The sequence below is a fragment of the Diadema setosum genome, chromosome 17, assembly GCF_964275005.1.
Source record: "Diadema setosum chromosome 17, eeDiaSeto1, whole genome shotgun sequence".
NCBI classification, from domain to species: Eukaryota; Metazoa; Echinodermata; class Echinoidea; order Diadematoida; family Diadematidae; genus Diadema; species Diadema setosum.
Window position 1 is genome coordinate 26700510 of NC_092701.1, and position 25103 is coordinate 26725612.

Genomic DNA, 25103 nt, shown 5'->3' on the forward strand with positions numbered 1-25103 from the left:
TCAAATTTTGCAGCATTGCAAAACTATTTATTTTGACATAAAGAATACAGTGTTGTGCTCCTGTTATAATGAACATGGTTAAATTGAAATTTCTTTACAACAAAGTAAAAATTCATGTCCCAAAATTATCATCTATATATCTTTATATACTTTATTCACTTGGATATTAATTTTGACATCACTAAAAAGAAAACTGGTGGTCCCCAGGACTTCGTTATAACAGGAGTCATCTGCATCATCACCATCCTTAAAAACTGATGTCATTCAGATAACAAATTACTACTTTAAATGTGTCAAAAGCATCCCCCTTCCTTATCCCACTACTAACTTTCGTCGGGTCAGAAAAATCTTCAGTTTTTATTTGAAATGCCCTGATCATATCTTGCACTTATTCAAGTGCACTGGTTCTGACATTCATGCTATATTCAAACAATATCAGCAGAGAATGGTACTCCCTGCTATGCTTTTCTGACAAATGCCAGATATTATTCTAGGAGGACTGAAACTTTAAATCAGGAGAACTGTTGACAGTTACAGATAAAACATCGGAGAGGTTCCAAACAGCATTCAAAGAGATACAGTTAAACTCGCATAAGTCGATCTTCTCGGGACTGAGCAAAACACATCGACTTAAACGAGTTTCGACTTGTGCGTAAGTCGAAAAAAATCGACTTAACAACAGTCACACCACACATACATTATGTATAGTGTACATGTATGTTGTCTACTCTGGAGCCGAGAGCTGGAGAGGTGTGCTGCAGCACAGGTCGCCCGGCAGGGCCGCGGCTAACTTTGCATGGACAGTGCATAAGCATTGGTACAGGTCCGATTACTTTACACCCTTGTCAAACCTTGGGGAAGTGAATATGAACGATATTTGAGCAGTGATTGATTCCAGTTTACCATACCGTGGCTTGAAATGCGTGTAGAGGTGTACTTCTGATTTACCCGTGCCCGTAACTTTCCCCCTACTTTCCGCTTTGAAAACTCAGCAGCTTCATCCATCCACTGCACAGCGCAGACTGCAAACATACACAGACTATACACAGCCCAGTCGCTGTACGCACAATTATACACAGCCCAGTCGCTGTACGTACGTAGCGCTATAGTGCGACAGGATTGTACCAGCGGACCTCCAAACACGAAGAGAGTTCAACAATCGCATGCGATGGCTTTGAATTTTGATACTTTAGATCATTTTTTTTTTTGTCACCTGTCTGGTCGGGCTAGTTCTTACGTAAACAAAAACTGGCGTCTCGTGATTTTGACAGTGATTTATTGCACAATAAAATCTTATTCGACTTAGGCACAGTGAATTTAATGGTTTTTCCATGAAAGTGTTCTTGGAATTTCATCGACTTAGGCGAGTATTCGACTTACAAAATTCGACTTGTGAGTGAATTATTACACGTAAGTCAATGGGGAAAAATCGGGACTTTTTAAAATCATCGACTTGCGCGAATATTCGACATATGCGATGTCGACTTAGGCGAGTTTAACTGTACTTGTACATCATCATCTTTTATCTTCCCATAGCAGGTTTGACAGTATAGCCATTGCTCTCCCAAAACAACCCTGCCATTATAAGCAGCCCAACATTGCCATGGACACATTAAAATCCTGCATCACAGTTGGCAATCACACCAACATCCACAGTGCACTCATTCCACTCCCTGGGATGTTTTCCATCCAGGCTTTCACTTTTCAGGGGGTTAACACCTGATTTCTTTCATGCTCCATGTGATTTGAGTGCCAATTGGCATGGAAAAGCCCCACAACATTGCACACACTGTCTAAAGTCCATGACAAGGAAAGGGTTAATCCAACCACACCCATGTTCAGCTTCCTACCAGAACTGGAGTGACATATCTAGTTTAGAAAAAATGAGCATCCGGTATAAAGGCTCCCGTTCGAGGGCACACATGCTGTGCTGTGGAAGGGCGTCCAATCCTGGACCTCAACACTGACAGCACAGTGCGCAGTCTGCTTGACCACAAGACCTTCACATGTCCACTTGAATTGTTCGTTACCTGCCAACGGACTGGACCGAGAGCAGCTTGGGTCGCAGAGCAGACATGGTGATTAAAATAGCCTCCTGTGCAAACATAGAACACAGAGAGATTTTCTTTGAGAATGATGTCATGATAGTCATACACATGGCATCATATCCTACAAGCACTACTATCAATAACTAAAACTACTACTACTACTGATGACGATGATGATGATGAATTGAATGAACTGAACACTTCAACACATGTAAGAGGAAGAAAGTAATGAAATAAAAGTACTAAAATGATGTACCATGATACAAAATATAGATGATACCAGCTAACTAGGGCTTGACAAAAAGGATCAAGCAAGGAAACTGTAAAACCTGCAGAAATTGGAAATAGACGCATATATTCATGATCTTATTTGTGGTCTAGTCATCAACTCAAGGAGACTTGATGTGAAAGTTGCGATAGAGAGATTCCTGTACATGCACCACTTGCCTCAGTGCGTATTGTCCTACTCCCTTGGTTTGGGCAGGTGTTGAGGTAGAGGTCGAACAGGAGGCTGGGATCTGAGACTATCAGAGCCTGGTCCACCTCTAGGCTAAACTCCAGACCCTGGACGCCTCCAAACACCACGATCGCATGTCTGCAGGACACATCGGTTGATGACAGGTTAGTGGGAGATAGTAGGGTGTAAATGACTTCACACTTAACCTTGGTCAAGTGTACTTCATATGTTGTATATTTTGCGAGCGTCATATTTCCCAATTTGGAACTTAAAGGCAATTTGCTCCAAGTGGTTAAATCTGTGCGAGAGAAACACTGTGACAGAATAACAAATTTGTATTTCCTCTTTTTAAAAACCTGGTAGTGTGAGGATACCATGAAGTGGGAAAGATGAAAAGTCACTGATCTACCACCTTCGAGAAAATATACAATGTACATTGCATTTATGTTGTGTAAGGCAATATTTTGCCGCGGAGTGAATTTTGTGAAAGATAGTCGACTAGTGGAAGAGATGCTCACGTAAAACAAATCCATTGCCAAATATATGGCTCATACAGTATACATATCCTGCTGTGTTTTCCTTACATAGTGCACATCTAGCAAAGCCTGAAAATTAGTTGCAATCTTAACTCTGGGAGACCATTACAGTCAGCATATATCCTGGTTGTCAAAAATTACATCTGTGGGGGGGGGGGGGGGGGGGGCAAGCATATCTACTCCCCCACAGCTGACCCTATTACATCACCTTGCTTCAAACTCGGGGCATCAGGGCAGAAAACAGTAATACAGTTATCATAGTCAAAATCATTACTGAAGGAGACCAAGTCCATCAGAGAGGAAAGAAGTCATTTTATCTAGAAGCAATGAATTATGGTCAAAACAGGGTCTTATTTATCCAGGGCAGCCTCTTCAGTGTTAACATTGTTCTTTTACCAGATGGCCCTGCCATAATTGTTACCCTCAAATTACTGGATATCCATTTATACAGCTGGATAAAGAGATACAGTGTAAGGAAAGACATCTTGCAAGGATGGATGGACCGCTATCATAGTAATCAGAGTGGGTTGGAAGAACTGATAAACAAATTTGATCAGACTCACTTGAATTCTGGCAATGCAGCGTCATCAATGTTAGCCCCTCGCTCGGAGGTGCCAATGGTGAGGTCGTAGCCCCCGTCGGAGAATGGGCAACCCGTGAAAACAGCCCCGAGGCTGGAAGCCAACCTCACAGTGTAACCCCAATACAGACCAGACTGGGTCCGGGGCACGGAAGGAGAGACCACTTTACATGGGGCCCTCATTTGGGAACCTTGTGAAAAGATGCAGAAGAAGGAGAAGGAGGAAAAAAAAAAAGAGGACTATCACATAAAAGTCACTTTCAAACAACTCCATTGATGTCATTAGCTCTAAACATTGGAAGAAATATGGTGTAAAGAAGTTTCAGCTCAGTTTGCTACACATCTACACAACAGGTACATATGAGAGTATTGAAAAGCGAAATCCTCAGGCATGCCTTAATTCTTGACAACTTTTTTCAACCCCGAGGTGTCTCAAACAAATATATTGGTAGCAGCTTTCATTGACAATTGAAATGTTGAAAATTTGTGTTTGCAAAGACCTTCATATATCACCCTTTATGAAAATCATGAAATTTTTCACGCTTTCCATGGTACAATAATGTGTCACATAGCTTAAAGAAAGGTTTCGTATGTTCTTGAGTCATTATTTTCTCTACGCAATGATTGAAAGCTGGAAACACATACCTTTAGCCTTGTTCATCTGGACGGTGACCCTTAACCCCGGCTGGAGCTTCCTGTCAATGTGGACTTCCTGTAAACACAAAGACAAAGAGAAAGAGAGAGAGAGAGATAAGAGAATGAGAGAGTGAGAAAGAAAAAGAGAAAGAGATAATGATTAATGTACATTTCATAGCCATCTCACCAGTGCCATTTTCATAACAAAATATAAAAGGTAATCATTTGCTGTAATGACCGGTTTAAAGAAGAGGTATGACATCTGCCTACATTGGATCGTTCCTGTTCGTGGCAATTTTCACTGTGACTGATTGACACTGACCTGCTCTGATGTTTGATGTTTCTGAAATTCTTGGCTGGTTTTCTTAACTAATTCATTAATCACAAATGAGCTAAATTTTAACAAGAAAAGTAAATAATTGCAGAGTTGCCAACCTCTGCAATTCAAAAAGGATACCTATGCACAGTGAAAAAAAAATATATATTTTGAAGGAAAAAATATATATACATTGATTTTCAAAAATGAGAAAAAAAAAAGAAACAATATATTTTTCACATTTATTTTTTTAATGAAGAAAAAAAAGAAGGGTTGGATTTTATTCTTCATATGTATACCAGCTTTTGTAATTGGGTTTGACTGTGAAAAGAATTCTATCTATATGACACAACAAACCGAAAAGTACAATTATTAACAATGAATATCCTTATGATATGTTCAGCCCATGTACACTATGGATTTCATCATCTCAAGAGAAACAGACTGCTCTCATCAAACCCCAACATGCTACTTTTGAAGACTAAAAGGAAAATATCAAATAGGATCTACATTTATTGGTATTTTTAGGTTTTAGAACTTGGGATGGTGTCACAGGGTATTATCTACAACAGTCAGAGAAAATGGGTAATGTTTGCCAAGAGTCTTGGTCACTTAAACTGACCTTCAGCAGACCGACATTGACGAGTGACCCTCTGCCCTTGGCCACCGGCCTGTCCACCACTATCCCCTCCCTGTACGCTACATCCTCTGTCGCCCTCACGTGGTGGGGGCTGTCCAGGGGGTTCAACAGACCTGAGTTTATCAATAAAATAGAGAGAGAGAAAAATAACAACAAACATGGGATAATTCTTGAAACAATTTGGTGAAAGTCTAGCAGATACTTACAGTAAGAGTGCATATTTTCCCGCGAGTGATTTTTCACGCTTGGCCGGGTAAGATGGATTTCGCATGTTCTTAATTCCGCAGTTTCATGACATTAAGTACTGGAATACATGGCATGCAAATATATTTGCGAGCTTTTATTTTTGAGCTAGCTTCTGGTTGCGTGAAATGCATGTAAATTTCCACATCGCAAAAATTTCCACTTTTACAGTATTCTGGCAATGTCAGAACACACTATACCAAAACTGACTTATAAAGAAGAGAATACTGACTGATAGAGAAACATGATTCCAAGGCTTGGATGGACATGTGACACCCCACCCTCCTTTTAAATCAAACTTGTCACTATGAAATAGTTTGGCAAACTGTTCAATTTTGGAGGTGCTGCTGTCCTAGATTACCATGGCAACATCAACTGGACAGGAGAGTGTTACGGTAAGAAGAAGAACCAAAAAAAATTGGAAAGCTTCAGTTCAGAAAATCTTTGTCGTGAAGTACAAACCTATGCACAACATCACAATAATCATGTATCATGTAAGCAGCTTTTTCTAATACAGCTACACCATGTTAATGCCTACTCTGCAGGTATTGAAAATTTCTGTCTAGAAGTCCAGGCAGGCTTACCTGCATATTGCAAGTCTGAATGTCTGGGGAAGAAGCTCTTGCGCAGATATCTGGAAATAAAAACAGAGTCAATATGAAGCCACACAAAATCCTCGCATGGAACTGCCATTAATATGAGACCTGATTGAAACATTGCTTCAATGAAAGACAAGGCAGGAAATGTCATACAAGTTTGTCAACAACAGATTTTACTGTTGAAGCCTTTCATTTTCTCGTCGATGTGACACTATTCGAATTAATGAAATAAGAATTAAAACCAGCACTGGCTGTCAGGCTGCCTAAAGCTCTGTAGTCTAGTGGATAAGATGCCTGTCTAGTGTTCAGGAGGTCATTCGTTTGAGTCTAACCGAAGTATGTATGTCCATGATTTTTTTAAATCATGGCTACTACTAAAACACTTTCATAATTGGTGCTTATAATTACATTGATGAAGAGCAATTTGTCAGTCAATTGGAAGACATGACATTGTTGGTGAAACCAAGCCTGAGGAATGATCAAGAAACTCATGCCACTAGAACTTGTGATCAAGTAAGAATTCAACACAGATATTCCCCGAATGTCCAGTCCAACTTTATGGCACATTCTAGACTGCTGCCTCCAAACAAGGAAATAATAACACATGATGAGCCACACCAGAACACTCCACAGAACAGTTCACGTCCACGCACAACACTTTCTGGAGTTCACAGTAGGAACTGTCATCACACGAAGTTGAACAACACCATGCCAGTATGACAATACGACAGTCCCACCTCCGGGCAAAAATGATGCAATGAAAATTTATACCATCATACAAGAGATACTCATTGATGTAAGACTTCCAGCACATCTGTGCTGATGAATGAGAGGAGAACCCAACATCCAATGTACTGATTGGAGAAAATTGAGAATTTGGGGGAAAAAGATTAACAAGAAAGAAAACAAAAATGTGAGGCCCTCAGTACTGGTTAAGCATATGTACATGCATACATCACAATACCTCTTTAGAGATACTGGAAAAAGAAAGAGATTCTAAAAGACTTACTGAGGACACTCTAAGTACTGGAGGAGACGAGCCAGCTGGACATTGGCATTGCCCTTCTTCCCCACGCCGCTGAAGACACCGTCTGTATTCTCACTGAAAAATCCACCAGTATGGAGGAGGACACATGCCATAAACACCATTACATCATGACATTATGTCGCACAGATAAAGACTTAGGACAGAGTAGCTTTAGTTAGTATCCTTACAGGGTGAAGCAAAATCACTCTGGAGACTTGGTCACATTGAATACATGTATTTTACTTCAGGCTTCATGTACAGTCAGTGTAAGTAAGTAGACATGGTTGCATTTTCAAATGAATTTTTTTCAAGAACACAAGATCTATCAATGTCTGAACAACAGAGCATACACTCCACGAATTGTTAATAATACTGTGCAGAACAGACTCACTCATGCATAGCATTGTTCTGCATAGAGTGAAGCCGAGTAAAATTGATGAAGCGATGCAAAAACTTCACAATGAATTTCAAAATCTTCAATGTGTAAATGCCAACAGGATTTCACATAAAAATATACAGAAGTTGATTGCATTAAATTTCCTCATGGGTCATCTGTGAGAACTAGAAATATGATTTGGTTTGACAATGAACTGCTATGTCATACTATCATAAATAATGGGATAACAGAAAACTAGTGATGATGTCATGAATGACCGAGCTCAACTAAAGGATAAATGGATCACACAAATACCTTGCAGGTGAGCCAGATTCATCAAAGATAATGACTTCATCGACGTTGAAGATGACAAGAGCTCTGGCTATCTAACAAGGTATCAAGAAAACAGAACATCAAATACAGAGCATTCTGATGATTTACACAACTTAATCAAAACAAAATTAAACAAAAATTTCAATCATATTTCAAGAACTTTCATTATTCTTAATTCCTTTTTTTTTTGCGGGGGGGGGGGGGGGGGTTACATTGCATGTTTCTTTAAATTCCAACAATAGAGTGATGTGTGATATTACATTTAAAGAAGAAATGGTTTCTAAATGTCTTTTCTTTTTGGCCTTACTTTGTGCGAGTTGCGGTTTCAATATGAAAACCCTTGGGGTATGCTCTCCTTTGGCTTTCAAGAGTAAGAGTGCAGCTTGTCCGTTCCCTTTACATTTTTTTTTTTTAATAATAAGATATTCAGTTTTTCTTTTCCCAATTCCATGACTGGCAAGAAACCTTGGGGCTTCTCCAAACCAGCAAAAAGCATGCGTCTATTGTCAGTACCATCCACTCTCCTTTCAGCATCATTCATTTGCTCCTGAAAATAAAACGGGTCAACCTGCATCCAAATTTCTACAATTTGTGCAGCACAGGGGTGCACTCACCTGACCGGCGAGGTACGTGCGAAGCTCCGGGGATTGGGCGTTGTCCAAGATGGAGCCAGGTAGAGCGACAGAAACAGTCCACGGTCTCCCTGTGACAATTTGACGAGACGAGATTAAAGTGTGCCATTTTTACGAAAGTATGGTACTGTTAAAATTACAATCTTGAGTCAAACAAAGACAAGATACATACTATCCAAAAGGTGATGGCAACACACACACAACCCCCCTCCCCCCCCCCCAAAAAAAAAAGATATATATATATATAAAGGTCACATCTTGCGGAAGCAAAGACCTTTCCCCTGCTTAGACAGATAAAATACAACTGGGTTGAGTGATACCGGAAATGCCATGAATTCCCCAGGAATGCTTCTTCTCTTACTTTAAATCCTCTTAATTTTTATGAGTAATTCATGCAGGTTGCTTCTGTCCCCAAGTACTTTTGTATGCTGTCTTTGATTTGAGACTTACTAGAATGCCGAACAATTAACAATCAGTACTCATCAGGATTATTTCTTCTCCTTAAAAAAAAAAAATAAATAAATAAAATAAAACACAAAATTGTTTTTACTTGCTGCAGTTCGTTCTTGTTTGGTCCAATTGATAGCTACATTGATCACTGCATTACTGCAGGCAAGACAATATTGAGTACGAACTGCAGACTTAAATGTTAAAATTCTTTTGCAAGGACCCACTTTCTATCATCTACATGTAGCATTCTTTCCCACACTTCTCTAATGATATTCAAACCATTTTACCCAACACTGAATATGATTTAAAACAATGCTTTGGTTTGTCCCCCTCCACCCTCCCCCCCCCCCCCAAAAAAAAAAAAAAATGCTACCTCTCTGATTAAGGAGTGATTGACAGAGTACACACAGAGATATAGACAGATAACAGCATGGATTTTTCTTGTGGAATGGACATTGATTACAACACCACCAAAAAAAAATAAATAAATAAAAAATGGAGCTGCTCTGAACCTTACCTTGATCATTTTGCTTGCTGTCTTTTTCCACAACATTTGCTTCCAATGACGAATTCTGCTCCTCAGACAGCGCCTTCTGTTGTTCAAGCAGCTTGAGCAATTTCTTCTCACGCTTTTTCTTCTTCTTCTCTTTGACTGTAAGGAAATGTGGACCATGCGTGAAGAATTACTACCTCCCAATCATGATAGAAATTTAAAAGAAATCATATTTATGCCACACGCTCTCTCATAAGTAAGACTACCATCAAAATATACTAAAACCTAACATGCAGCTGTTGAACATATTAAAATGGAATTAATGAGACCAAATACTAAATAATGTATGGATGTAGTTGATATTGACGGGACATGAACATTTTCGCCTTGGTGATTATACCAATTTTACTTATTTTCCTTCAGCTAAATTCCTCTGGCGACCTTACGCCTCTCCCTGCATCATTCCCCTTTTCCGTGACTATTAGAGGTGTAAATGCCCGAGAGATACTGCCCTGATTAGGAGTCATTCTACATTTTTCAGAATTTCTGCACGTTTATACTGATGTTTGAAATATGGATGATACCACTTACTCTCTTCTTTCCATGACTTCCATTCTGTTGCCTGAAATGCGAAGTACACACAGAGAAAGTTCATGAGCAAATGAAGCTACTACAAGCAATTACATAAAGTACATTGTAGCAACCAAGCTTTGAAATTTGTACCTGAACTTTATTACCAAAAAAAAAAAAGACTAATTTTCATTCAAAGTACCACATCGTGCTACATTTCCAGCAAACATGAGAACTTGGAAGATGATATACCGCTACAAATGTTTGCGAATGAATGTTCAAGAAGCTTTATCCTATTTTATTTTTTTTTTTAATTTAGAGAATTTTTAGAAAGCAACTACAAAGTTTTAAAATAGCCCGTCTTCTTAGCACACCCTTGTTCATTTATTTATTCTTTTTTTTTTCCAACAGATGTAATGTTTGTGCATTTCCACTACCAAGTATTACTACCCTGTCTTTCTAGTTGGGCATTTATGCAGCTGTATATCTTAACCTAAAAAAAAATCATTCATCTGACATAAATTTCTCCATCCTTCCACTCTTCTATTTTCAGTGCATTCAGTGCATTCATGGGCACAACTGTGAAATGAATGCCTGCATACAGACATGATACCAAATTTTCAAATGCTTTTTATATCCGGTTTCCTATGTTTGAAAAGAAATATATGTGTTGTGTTGCCAAAAAGTAGTTGAATGCCACAATGTCAATGAAAACTTGTGACCAATACCTGTTCCTTGAGGTGGGTAGAGCGAGATTGTGGATCTGGAAGGTTCACATAGAACCTGAATTCCCCGCAAGGCTTCCCGGCTTCCAGCTGAGCTTTGATCTTCTTGGACACCTTCTTTCGGTGCTGGACGGTGTCACTGGGCATCTGTAGCAGTATTGATGAGAATGAAACTCAGAAGTTAGAAGTATGGTGTAAGTGGACACTTCTCTGTCTTAAATTAATGTAGTCCTTTCAGTCATCTTCACCATTTCCCAAGCTTCAAATCTAATGCAATCAGCGCTGAAAAGCAGCTGGCAAAGTATTTTCTCTACAATGCAGAGTTTGGATTTTGCTGTGAAATTAATTGTAAAACACTTATCATATTCTTGCACTACAGGTGACACTAGAACAGGTATAAAGAAATCATAGCACTATGATGTAACTGGCTAATTGCCTTGCAGCAAATGATGGAATTTCTTTTCTGAATTAAACTGTGTTCTCCTGTTAACCTCATAAGGGGAAAATGAATTTTGGCAAACCTTGATGTATTCTTAGCTCTTGAAAGTTTTGACCATGCCAGGAATCTTAAGAAACAATGCTAAAAATTCATCAAAGTTATAGTCATTTTATCTGCCCCTGACAGATTTAAAGAAGGCAAGGTTGATACTTAAATTGAGGTATCCATAGATAGAAATCTTCATGGATGCAAGGAAGAGTTCCCTTCTATTTTATCAGACCAGTGCCTTGAAGCTGAGAATAAAACCAGAGAAGGAATGGCAATATCTTACTCTACCTTGTATTCAGGGAACACCCAAGCACTGTGAAGGGTTATCTCGGAGCCACACCCAAACCTCTTGCTGTTCCATGAATTCTGCTTTTCTGACTGCTCTTCATTTGCAGAAATCTTCATCAGAAAAAAAAAAGGGAGAAAATTTTACCAACAATTTAAATGCCTAGAAATAATGACAATAGGTATGATGGCCAGCTACCGGGTACCTACTTTTCTTAACCAGTTGAATGTCATCACACAAAATTTGTTACATCAAATGTTTGGTAACATACAGTGAAGACTCAAATGTACATTCAAATGGACAAAATTCAAAAATTCAATGTGCAGAATAAGTGTGTGCAATTCTCTTCAATGCCTGGAGTATGAGGTCATTAATCATATAATGCGTACAGAAGGTGTCTTCCATATTTTTGATATTTTTTTTTTTTTTAGGCAACAGCAGATTCACTGACTATACTAGCAGAAAATAGATGAAACTTCTCTGTATTTCCCCAAGGGGTTTGCAGAGGGGGTTGGGGTGGTGGTTGATAGATCAATCTATTACTGATTAAGTCAAACTGAACTACCATGATCCATGGACAAGTTCTTTCAAAAACTAAAATAAACATAAAACAAACAAAACTTTCATGTGTCATCATTATGATTACATTATTTTGATTGTGCATTTTTGCATAGAATCCTGAATAAATCCTCAAACAAGGCAAAGAAAAAAAAACACAATTTCACTACAATGTGACTCAACTCTGAACTGTGAACCATGGTACTCAGAAATGAGTGCTTTGCTTTTAATATACTTGTGCCTTGTGAAGTAGAAGAAAACTTCTCATGTATCCAATACTCAATGGAAAAGACACATAACAGGAGAACTGGATGGTTGGTAAACCGTGGTACTTAGAAATGAGTGCTTTGCTTCTACTGGCACCTTGTGAAGTAGAAGAAAATTTCTCACGTATCCAATACTTAATGGAAAAGACACATAACATGAGAACTGATTCACTTGAATGGCTTCTTCCACACAAAAGATGACAATGACACTGATACAGATGATGGTGCCAAGACATGACACCTGCTGCACCACTGTGCGCTATGAGGTGGAGGCCAACACCAAAAATCCAATTTACATAATTTCCAGGCTCACCTCGGACTTGCTCATGTCACGCTTCTGTTTTGGACCATGCTGGCATGACAGCGTCTTGATTCCTAACACGATGTGAGGGGTGCCACTGAGAGGGAGTTCTTCAAACATCACTTTGTGCCTCAGGAGCTCTTCAGTACCTGCAAGAAAAAAAAAAGACAAACCACAACACTCAGTCATGAGTACCTTTACATTTATAAAACTCTTCAATCTGTAGCATAGCAGAAGACTTGCCTGCTAACAATGAGATGTCTATGCATGGGTGAATACGTTTATAATTGTTCCTGCTCTCATTACTACATTAGCTGTAGTCCAGTTCATGAAGAAGACATGAATGAATTAGTTAATGTACATTGAAACTTTTTTTTTTTTCAGGAAATAAAGCATTGAAGCCTGAAGGACAAACTGTTTTGACTCCATCTGATGCTTGTTATGTAAAACCCTGATGTCCATGAATGATACTTCAAACTGGTCAAATTTGCTCTTTGAATTAATTGATTGAAATAATCCACTTTCAAGAAAAAGGAGCATGCTTCATTTTAATCATTATTTGCTTGAAAACTAAATTCATATAAATTTAGGCCTATTTCCATATCTAAATTAAAAAATGTAGGCCTAGATTCTATAGGGTCTAGTAGAGGTCTATTAAACAAGTGTGAAGTAAAATAACATGACTATGAATTGAACGACTAGTAAATTAGACGTCTAGCTAGGCCTTTGAGGCTTGATCTATGAATCTATATTCATTTCCATTTTGTTTTCCTAGTTAGAACCAGCTTTCAAGCAAAGGACAAGGCTTTGTCTGAACACCAAATCCATACAAATCCATAACTAACACAAATAATAACGTGTGGGGCTACAGTATAAGTCTGTACATACATACCAACAGGTTGACCAAATTCTCCATTTTCACAATAGTTATTGTGACTAGTTACAGCAAACTTCGACTTTACATCTTTTTCGTAACTCCGAATGAGTTCCATAGCTTCTTCCAGGGTTAACGAGTGCCGTAGAGTCGACATTTTGCAGTTTCCACGTTTGGATTCACTGAGTCACAGACACAGGTACAGTCGCTTGTCCACGCCACATACACACGAACATAAGCATAAACAACACGTGCGAGCGAGTAGGAAGCAGATCAAGGCGATGCCGATGGCGATCAGGATAAGTGCCCCGCGAGAACGCAAAGTCGTTCAGGATGCGACAGAGCCGAAACGTCTGGTGACGCCAGGTGACACCATAACAAGTGACACGGATTTTATGAGGTACCGTATTTTTCAGTGAGATGAAGGAGATGGTAATGTATTGATCAAAAACGGGGCAACCATGCCATGCCAGCGCTATGTTCAACGTTTGAATACTTACTTCAGTCCCATTAGCCGAGAATGGTGTAAGTTGGACGAGAGCACACCACTCACTCACTCCACTCTTGTCAGCATCACAATAATCAGTGACTTGTATCACATTAAATTTATTTACAGTTAAATGGTCACATAGAATCTACAGTAAAATTTATTTACACACAGTAGACATTTTTCAGGGTATGAATGATGATGGGAAATAAGATGCATTCATTTCAGTGCTTTAATAGCATTTTCATAGTGTAGAGTAAATATCCCGTTTGCGGCAGTTTAAGCATTGTTAAGGGTTTTTCCAATTTGTAAACAAATCAGGCAAATTATTTTCAACCATTTCATACATCATAGACAAGATTCTTCATTAATGCAATTGTTTTCATGAAAGAAATTTACCATTGACCAACGCAGTTTTCATGATTTACCAGGGCAAAACCCGGCACAATTTTCGCCGATAAGGGCGATATGCGACGTAGTATTTCTGCTTGCGGCACAATGTACAATCCCTATGCAATACGCGCGTGCTCCGCGATCTGTAGCTGAAAGCCTTCACATGTCTCGCGAACATTGCGTATTTAAAGCGCCAATTCCCATTGCGAAAGCACGTGAAAATAGCGTGCGCACATGCATTGGCCGCAAACAAGATCGCAATTCTGGCGGTGTTGTTGATGTCTTTCTCGTGTTTTTCTCATTTTTTTCGATGGTAACATCCACTTTCCGAAAAAAATGGCGGCCCACATCGGCTCGCGAAAGTTCTTTTTTACGTGAGGATATGTTTTCAAAATCCATAAACATTGAGAAAACGACAAAAAATCCAGTTTCTTGGACCATTGTTTCTTAACTGTTATGTTAAGAAGTACCGAAAATTTCATTTTGGATGCGATATGTTTTACGTGAGAAAATTTCACTTTTGTCAGAGATCGTGCCCATTTTATCAGTTGGTTTTTGTTGATTGCTAGTGTGTATATGTGTAGGGTGCATGTGACATTGCAATGCCGTGTTTAGCTGTATATTACCGTGTATGCTGTACCTGCCGCGAACGGCTGCACAGCCGCTTACTAACGCAGTTACTCTCTAGTGAATTTCATTTAGTTTGACCAATCAATGTCCGAATAATAACGCAAGCCACCACCCGCCCTTAGCCTTACTTAGGCTTCATGGAATTTGACTGCCTGCTATAATCATGACTATATGTAGGATAAGAAACCTAATGCAAGCAGCCCATAATTCGACCACAGCATGGCCCAAAATTTGACCACCTGCTAATAATGGCTAAATTGTTGTTGTTGTTTAGCCCGACCAGACGCTGTTAATACGCTACACGAATACAGCGTCTCACCAGCGAGCGGGCACCTTCAAAGTGGGGAACCACAACACAACTACAAAACTTATGAAAATTTATACGTTCTTTATGGGTATACTTTTAAGCTAAAATAAACGTAATAATGAATTCAATCGAGTGAGAAACCTCTGCAAACATCAGACCTGTGTATAAGTGGAATAGAGAGGGAAGGAAAAAAAAAATCAAAGATTAAAATATTGATTTCTGAGTAAAATTGACTAAATTTACTCGTAGAAACAAAATAAATATGCTTTTGCGTGCGGTCTAACCTTTTGGTACGGGAGGTGGAACCTTTGATGCGGGTGCTGTACCGGGTATATATGCTTTTGCACACAGTCGAACCTTGGCACGGGAGGTCGAACCTGGCCTTGGCACAGGCGCCAATATATCGGTCCTGAAAAAACCAAAATGAACAACAACTTAAATGTCTGAGACTAGAGTGTCTCTGACACAGTGTGTGTAGCATGTCCTGAGTGATACTGATACTTAAAGGACAAGTCCACCTTCATAAACATGACGATTGAGAGAATGCAGCAATATTAGTAGAACACATAGGTGAAAGTTTGAGGAAAATTGGACAATCCGTTCAAAAGTTATGAATTTTGGAAATTTCAGTTTCACTATCGCTGGATGTGAAGACTACTGCAGCTTGTGATGTCATATGAGTACAACCATACAAAGAAACTATAAAGAAAATTCAACATATTTTCACTTTTCTCGCATAATAGAAGAGCACATGACTTTCCTCTTTCAGAAGGCAGGGGGAGTAATATTACCATTAACATATATCAGTTACAAGTTGAGGGAATGGGTACTTTTTTCAAAAAATGAAATTTTGTGGAATTCTCTTTATATTGTCCTTATATTGTTGTACGCATGTGACATCATCAACTGCAGTAGTCTTCTCATCCAGCAGTGACTGCACAGGAATTCAAAAAATCATAACTTTTGAATGGATTGTCCAATTTTCCTCAAACTTTCACTGATGTGTTCCACATATATCGCTGCATTATCTCAATCTGCATGTATATGAAGGTGAACTTGTCCTTTAAATATCTAACCATTAGTATTAATTTGGAAAATGGTTAAGTTTGATGGTGACTTCTTGTAAGTTGAGGTAAATCAAGCCGCCCATAATTCAACCATAATGCTGTCTAAAATTTGAACACCAGTGGGGCCCAGAAGAAACTACTGTAAATCGAAAGGCAGGTTTGGTTACATTGTATCTCAACCTCTATCAAAACACATGTAGTAGGCCTAAGAATCAATTTGTGTGGATGTCAGTTGTCGAAGATTTTTTTTTTTTCTTTCTCAGTTATCATAGCCATCAGTTTGACTTTTGTGAGAGATTGACCATGTCATTCTTGATTTCCTGTTTCACTGCAGAGGCCATGGTACGTATATGGAAGATGAAAAGCTGACTGCATCAGTTGCTGGCATCGTGGAAACAGTCAACAAGCTCATCAGTGTCAGACCACTCAAAACTAGGTTTGTATACAACAATGTGAATTTGAAACTTTGAGTTTTATTTATCATTATTATTTTTTTTTTCATATCAAACTAATCTATCTTTGATGGTTTCAAAGTGAAGAAGTCCAGTTTGGATTTATGTTCTGACAAGGATTTGAGGCTGAGCACATGTCTCTTTGAGTGTTCATTTCTCATGCACGCCATGCAATATTTTGGTCACTTCATATGCAGTGTAAGTTTGAAGTTAAAGTCGATTTCTTGCACTGTCTTTTGTACACCCTTTAGCTGTCATCTTCCTGAGAAGTCATCACAAATTCATGTGCCAGATCTATCTTACTCGCACAGTCTGTCATCTTCTTACTTTGTTAATGTCTTGTGCTATCTCCGTTAAAGTAGGAAATATCAGAGTAATTTTACCAGAGCCAGTGAGAATTGTTTTGTGAATACCGATTTGATTTTGATCCTTGTTACAGGTATAATGGAGAGGTTGGAGATGTTGTCGTTGGAAGAATACGGGAGGTGAGATGAATATTAAAATGTGTTTTAAGATAGGTTGTTGGATAGATAGATAGATTGATGAATAAATAGGTAAGTAGGTGAATAGATAGATATAGATGAGACAGACAGACACTTAGGTTGGTGTGGAGTCCATGAATTATTGGTATAGAACCTGAGTTAGAATTACAATGTTGCTGTAAATTTTATGGTGATTTGTTTAATGTGATGAGATGAAATGATAAGTGAAACACGGCTTGGACGGCATTCACTTTGTTACATTTGGCAGGTTCAAGATATGCATTATAGTAGCAATTATCGTCTGTGCTTTTGGCCACTTCTAACTTTGCCTGAATTAAGGTGGTAATGTACACCACATATGTTCTGCTTTCAAATCACATTCTTGCTCAAGTACCATGGGATGCCAGGTAGTATCACTTGTTTGTTTAAAAAGAAAAATAAGAATTATAATGAAAAAACAGAAATGGAGTAATGGTTATGGAACATTTTCCTGTCACACTGCTGAAGCATGTGTGTTAATATGATTTACGGTTGGGCACATGTGCATTCTGTTGCCTTACACCATCTAGATTATCATGAGTTGAAGTCAGAGGAGGGCATGTAAGATCATTTTCCTCATGAAGTTGATATGATATATCATGCACACTTTTGGCACTTTATTTTTTTATTTTTTTTTATTAACTGTGCTAATAATTTTATTTGCCCCCCTCTCTCCCCCCGCCCCTGTGCAATCCCAATAGGTTGGTCAAAAGAGGTGGAAGGTGGACGTCAACTCCAGGCTCAACGCCATTCTCATGCTGTCTGCTGTCAACCTCCCTGGTGGGGAGTTGAGGAAGAGGTCGGCTGAGGACGAGCTCAAGATGAGGCAGTACCTCACAGAGGGAGACCTCATCAGTGTATCCTTCACTCTTACTTTAGCGTTTAAAGAGGAACTTCCATTGAAGCACATTTACTACACTAGAGATTTACTGCACATTAACCCGTGGAGGACGAGTCCCGAGTATACTCGGGCAGAGGTCTATGGGAAATGCGTGTTGTAGCAAAACCAGTCCGTCCTCAACGGGTTAAGCCCGCTGCACACTATACGACTCACGACCTTACGACTGACGGACTTTGGATCTGAAATAAACAAGTGTGTGTGTATTGTGAGGGTATTGTGATATATTTCGGATCCAAAGTCTGTCAGTCGTAAGGTCGTGAGTCGTATAGTGTGCGGCGGGCTTTGTACGATCTGTCATTCACAATCACAATAATACTATAGCTGTACTACATTTTCTGGGGTTGTTGGCAGTATAAATTTTATGTACAATGAAGATTGATGATGTGTCATTTTTCAATGGAAACAGGAACCAATAAAATGTCAAATATGGAACAAGACAATGGTACACCATTTACGATACAATGCACTCCCGTTATAACAAACACGGTTTTGACGAAATTCAAGTTACAGTGAAATAATAATTCAAGCCGCAACATTATTGGTTCTTCTTTTTTAGTGTTTATTTGTTCGCTTTAATACACATGCATAACGAAATATGTCTGTATCAAAGGCTTCTCAATTTGACAAAGTTTGCTTTGTTTTTATTTGTTGTTTTTGCTTGTTTTGCATTCTTTCTTCTGCTAATGGTAGTTGAAGTTTTCCAGTACCTGATATGCAGAGTTTTGCCCTGACAGGAAGGCATAAGGAAAAAGATTTTTGTATGGGATAGTGGTGGTGGTGATGCACCAATTTGGGAATTCATGATATAGACGTGACTGATATACAACGTGTGCAGTTTGTGTTCCTTGACCACAGCACCACAGGCAGAAGTGCAGTCAGTGTATTCAGATGGCGCTTTGTCCCTTCACACAAGGAGTCTGAAATATGGCAAGGTACGGACAATAACTCCAATTACAGGCCGTCAAGTGAATTAACCCTTTGTCTGCTTTGACTGCCAATTGGCACAGAAAACCCCACAGCATTGTACACACTGTCCAAAGTCCCTGGCACAACAAGGGTTAAAGATCATTCATTTATGGAGATTCATCAGGTCAGACATTTGAGTAGGTGTTTCAGAAACTACAGTCAACCTTGCTTAAGTCGACCTAGCATACATCGAATACTGTAAAACGTGATATATTCGCGGCATGAATTTTCCGCGAATTGGAGCCGACAGCTTTTTTTGCGGCATGAAATTTTCACAAACTGCCACTGGCATTCAATGCATATAGTGTAGACAAGAACTTTCACGTGCATTTTAATTTTGCGAATCTTGGCGCTCGCGAAATTCGCGAAATTAAAGGCATAATTTACCATTTGCAGATGAAAGCATTAGTGCTTTAAAATAGTTCTAAAATGTGAGTTAGGGATAGAAACAACCACTGTCAAAATTTGAATCCGTATAATGGATGTTAAGTGTTGTTAAATACACAAAATGTGAACAATAGTTATAATAAAAATGTTTCCAGACTAAACCGTATACAGTTACGGTTTATTGAGAAAAATCCTGATAGCTCCTTATATTTTAGGTTTTATGGCAAATATTTCATATGGTAGGATGTTTTATGATACAACAGACCTACACATATGCATTAAATGTGATATCTTGAACATTTTTGAAATCACTGCTCCCAAAGGTATACTGGACCTTTAAGATGCATGGGAACATTCCTTGTTTTACAGTAATCGCCTAAGTCGAAGGTCTTTTCACATCCTCTTCTCTTTATATTCTTTTGATTTTAATCCCTCATAAGTTGAATTTTCTCTAAGTCAAAGCTATTTCTACAGTCGAAATAGATTCAACTTAGGCAAGGTTGACTGTAGTTAGGAAGGATGTCAGCTCTGTGAGAAAACTGCATTAAATACAGAGAATCATGAGCAAGCTGTGCAGTGTATGATAACATGTGTTTCAAAGGTCTGTATAATTAGACTCGACATTTGAACACTAGAGAGGTGAAACACTTGCATCAAAAGGGGGAAGGGGAGCAGTTTGTCAGGTAGTAATTGGTGTAAAGTGTTTTTGTGGTCAGCTGTTGCTTGCACTACAACAGTAGCATTCAAGAGATATTCTTTCTATTGACATTTTGCCAAACTTAAGGTTATTCTCTTTGTAACCAGAGAGCTAGCAAGAGCATCACCCCTCTAGCAGTACTAAATGAGGAATGGCTGTTTTACTTTCAAACCCGTACCATGGAAAAAGTATGATCTATTGCTCTTCTGTTCATCTGTGAAAATTGTGTTTCCTCTTCACAGCTCGGGCAGGGGATCATGGTCCGTGTGTCGCCCTCGCTGGTGAAGCGGCGCAAGACCCACTTCCACAACCTGACGTGTGGAGCGTCCGTCATCCTGGGCAATAATGGCTACGTCTGGATCAGCAAGACACCGACAGAGGAGGACGTGGCCCCTGACGGGGGCTTTGTGCAGAACCTTCAGGTGTGTTCCACAGCAGCTTTTCTTTTCCCACCTACACTGAGGGATAAGGGTTTGTGGTACTACAGTTAGTCCACCCCAGCTGTCAAGGAATAATCCAGTGAATGTTAGCAGCAAAATAAGCATTATGGGGTACATTGGTTTGTGTTGCTGCTCTAGATCACAGGATTTAGGGTTCAAAATCCCATCTGTCTGCTTCTCTCAGCCTCGGCTTGGTCAGTCTAACTTCACTGGTGCTCATCATTGCTGCAAATGATTGAATGTTCTACAGTAGTGCAAAAAAAAAAAATGAGAGTGCTTGTTAGAGATGGCAACCTCCAAAGCTTTGCAAGTGATGCTGTATAGGAGTGGATAATGTGGACTTTGATACTGGGATTAAATTTGCTTTACATTACAGGAGGAAACTTATAAAAGCATAACATTTTGGACAGAAAAATATCATCACCACTGTCTGAAAGAGCAAACTAGCATTGTCATGTCAAGGGTTCTAGTGTAGCCTCAATACAAAGCTTCTGTTGATTTCATTTCTAAAATGAAATCATTTACTCAGGGATGTTTTTTTTTTTTTTTGTGTCTGCTGGTTTCATTGCGATAATGGATGCAATTATCTCCACAAGAAAATATCACTTGAAACTTGTGATCCATTATTTGTTTTCTCATTCTCGTTAATCTTTGAATCCTGCTTTATCATCCTTGATTTTGTTTTGTTCAGTATAATATTCTGAAAACACCTCTACCCATCCACAATCAGTGTACATAATTACCGCATGCTCTTTGAGGATTTGATACTTACAACAATTGTATATCATGCTTTGTGCTCCGTCTCATTCGCACAGCCCATACACGAAGAGGACAGGATGGTTCTTGCCCGACTTAGGAACTGCATTGTGGGATTGGCGGACCACAAAATGATGCTCTACGACACCAGTATATTCTACACGTACGAGGCGTCAATGCAGTATTCTGCTGTAAGGGTCATCCCACCATCCTATGCCATGTTTGTACATTACAAGGAAGAAATTCAGTGCACTCCCGTTATAGTGAACATGGTTATAACGGAATTCTGGTTACAGTGAAATGAAAATTCAAAGTGACAGTATTACTAGTGTTATATGTATTTTATTGTTTATTTGTTCAGTTATAACAAAATTTTTATATAATGAAAGAAAATTGCCAGTTCCGAGGACTTCATTATAACGGGAGTCCACTGAACTGCAAACTTCATAAATATGTTGACTTATTGGAACGGAATACGAGACAGTACTTCCTATGAGGTAGTACCAGTAGTCAACATCTGTATTACATTTTTTTGATTTGATGTAAATTTTATTTTGACTTTATTTGATCTAATTCAATTTCTGCAAATTTTATTGAGTTATTCGGACTTGATGTGACACGTCGAGGTCTCTCTCTCGTTCCTTCTTTTTCATTTCAGATTTCAGACCTGCTGCGGCCGGAGGTCATGGAAGCCATTGTGTTGGAGGTCAGACAGAGACTTGCCATGGAAACCACGTAGACCATCCCAGGATGACTGTTTGGAGGAAAGCCCATCTCAAAGAGAGAGAGAGACAGACAGACAGACCCCCCAAAAATGTGCCATGCAAGGAAGAAGCAAAAGTGAAGCTACAGCTTCTGAAAATTTGAGTAGAGAAAACAAGAGCAATGTCAACACCATTTGCATGTCAGTGAGTCGGCTTGCAAGTGTCGGCATGAGGACAACGTGAAAGAGCTGTTGCAGTCTCGTCAGAGCATGACAGAGCACGGTAGGGCATGAGGAGTCCTGCTTAACTCATTTTGTCCCGTGAAATGATTCCTGTTTCATTTCCTGTCAATAGAAACTCTGCCTCCAAGACTCTCCTGAGGATACAATAGGACATCATGTTTTGTTGACATCTTTATACATGTTATGAATTCACAACAGGAGTTTGGGTCTTCTCATGGGCTGAGACACAGGAGAGGAACTTGGACATGTCAGTCACTTGGTCGAGATGGTTGTTTTAAAGTTCTGTGTAGAATATCATGTGAGATGGCAGGATTTATTCAAATGATTAGAGGTTGGTTTGCCAAAAGTGACCTATTTCAGATATTCACTGGTCTGCTTCTTTTTGAGGAACACTTTTCATTCACAGCGACTCTTTCTGTGGAGTCAAACTCTCAATCAAGTACAGATGATGATAGTTGTGCTGAAATTCATGCACAGTCTTGTACCAAACAATCTTGAACACTATTCCCACCAAACTGAGAGTTGACATCCCAGGTCTTGACTGAAGACTAGTCACCTCTCAAGTTGCAAACGCTCTATCCTGAAGGAAGTTTGTTGCTGTTTGTAACATCTTTAATATGTATATGTATATACATCACCTTTTGCTGGTTGTTACCTCTGCCAAGGGAGGAGGTTATATTTTAATCACTGTTGGTTTGTTTGTCTGTGTGCAAAATAACTCAAAAAGTTGCAAACGAATTTGGATGAAATTTGCAGGAAAGGTCGAGAATGATGCAAGGAACAGATGATTAAATTTTGGTTGTGATCTGGAAATTTTTTATGGATTTTAAGAAGGATTTTTGATATTTTGGCAGGTAGGGTCAATGAACTTGGAAGTTCAAGCTGCACATTTTTGAGGTTTCGTATGCGCACTTAAGTGCATGTTCTAGTTTCTGCTAGGGCGAGGCGTACAACGCAGCTGAGGGTTGATGACATAACAAAAGGCTTCTATATTGAGAAATCAGGCGATTTTCAGCATGCATTATACATGTATTTGATATGTATACATATGGGTGGAAATCACTGATCTCTATGGAAGAACAAAGTCATTGATGGAAATTATAGCTGCTTGGTGGCTGTCTGCGTTCGCAAAATGCTTCTCTAGTTTTTTTATTTTTTTTTTTTCATAGCTTGTACATGTCCCGATAGTAAATAAAAAAATGTATTATTTCTTCAGAAGCCCTGTGCAGTGAGTCTGCGCCTTCCTTATTTGGAGTGAAAATGTTGTGAACATGACGATGTATTCAAATCATAGTAATTTGTTCCATGATGACTCGAAGATTATTCAGTACACCTTTTCTGGCTATCTTTTACTATCTACCACGTTATACAATGTACTAGGTGTTACAAAAAAACATTTCCCACTTTTGATGCTTAATAGCTCAAAAACTACATATCAGATAAAACTGTCATTGATATGAGTAATAGCTGAATAGTGTACAATTTAGTTGGAGGTGATTTGAGTATGAAAACCTGTATCAGTTTCATGAAATCCATGATTAATTTCAAAGATAGGTTCCAGATTTTGGTCAAATTTTAACCCTCTGTACAAAACCTGAACTTTACACTGGAACTAATGATGTGTATGTGAGTGTGTACTTACAGTGACCCTGAACAATGGACCTGGATACCACCTGTTCATAGCTCTGTTCTGAGGCACATGATTAATGATGGATTGCCCTGGGCACTGCTAGTCTGAATTCCTAGCAAAGGGTGAAATGCATACACATGAAAAAAGTAAGCACATGTTTCCATGTGCTCGCATACACCACATTTCAGAATGAATAAAGACTAGCTGTGATCGTGGAATTTCTCATGAATAAATAATGGGGCATTCAAATCCTGGTCATTGTTCAGGACCATTGTCTGGGTGTCAACTACACACTCCCATACACACCAATTGACTTCTGTGCAAAGTTAAAGTTTTGTACAGAGGGTTGAAAATAGAGCAAAATCTGAAACCTAACTGAAAAATTAATGTTTAATTTGATGAAACTGAATTATGCTGTTGTTTTAAAATTGCATCCAACAAAATTGTACACTATTAAGCTATTGCTCATATTAATGTCAGTGTTATCTGATATATAGTTTTTGAACTATTAAGGATCAAAAGTGGGAAATGTTTTTTGTAACACCTAGTACATGCAATTGAATTCTATAGCATGCATTTTAAAGTTCTTGCTACATCATACTAGCAGCATCAAGCATGCTTTCTTGTTAGCAAGCCTGTCTGTATTACAGTATGTAATGTGTTAAAGGCAGTGCAAGTTGGCATCTCTTTTTATATGTGTGTGTGTGTGATACAATGTATGTGAAAGAAAATGAAAGTTGCATGGTGAAATTTCAACTGTTCAACTGTGTGTGCGTGTTTGTGTGTGCAGGGAGGTGTTACAGAGATGGAGTGGCAACTCTTCGTAATTCATGCAAATACATGTTTGGGTTTAAGGCGTTACAATGGGATGTCTAGCATTCCATTTACGCTTTGAAGTCATGCTCGGCACCGCTCTAGTTGCAAGACGAAGTTCGGAGACGAAGAACGCATTTCACCTTTCGTTGAATTACAAGCTTTATTTCACCGCAAAATTTTATATGAAATACTCGAATCGATTTAGAATAGTTTAGGAAAGAATTCACTATTATTAACATGTATTTCTAGTTTCTTCGTAATTCGCAAATCGAAA

At 38.9% G+C, this 25103-nt stretch overlaps 2 protein-coding genes across 3 annotated transcripts; one reads left to right on the plus strand and one right to left on the minus strand.

Annotated features, from left to right (window-relative positions):
- LOC140240467 (putative methyltransferase C9orf114 homolog) lies at positions 1 to 13626 on the minus strand. Its single transcript, XM_072320238.1, has 15 exons — positions 13452 to 13626; positions 12572 to 12708; positions 11437 to 11547; positions 10665 to 10808; positions 9958 to 9988; positions 9391 to 9525; positions 8406 to 8494; positions 7774 to 7844; positions 7065 to 7157; positions 6041 to 6090; positions 5196 to 5326; positions 4267 to 4333; positions 3605 to 3812; positions 2496 to 2643; positions 1 to 2095 (listed from the first exon to the last, which is right to left on the minus strand). The coding sequence occupies exons 1-15, from the start codon at positions 13588 to 13590 to the stop codon at positions 2027 to 2029; spliced, it is 1623 nt and encodes a 540-aa protein (XP_072176339.1). The 5' UTR covers positions 13591 to 13626; the 3' UTR covers positions 1 to 2026.
- A 79-nt stretch (positions 13627 to 13705) lies between these two features.
- LOC140240444 (exosome complex component RRP4-like) lies at positions 13706 to 23595 on the plus strand. Of its 2 annotated transcripts, none has more exons than XM_072320213.1 (8): positions 13706 to 13833; positions 16652 to 16753; positions 17209 to 17254; positions 17992 to 18147; positions 19055 to 19123; positions 20484 to 20663; positions 21497 to 21628; positions 22096 to 23595. In XM_072320213.1, the coding sequence occupies exons 1-8, from the start codon at positions 13715 to 13717 to the stop codon at positions 22174 to 22176; spliced, it is 885 nt and encodes a 294-aa protein (XP_072176314.1). In that variant the 5' UTR covers positions 13706 to 13714; the 3' UTR covers positions 22177 to 23595. The 2 variants fall into 2 exon arrangements, with proteins under 2 accessions (XP_072176314.1, XP_072176315.1); XM_072320214.1 differs by having other exon boundaries at positions 13821 to 13958.
- The last annotated feature ends 1508 nt before the right edge of the window (positions 23596 to 25103 follow it).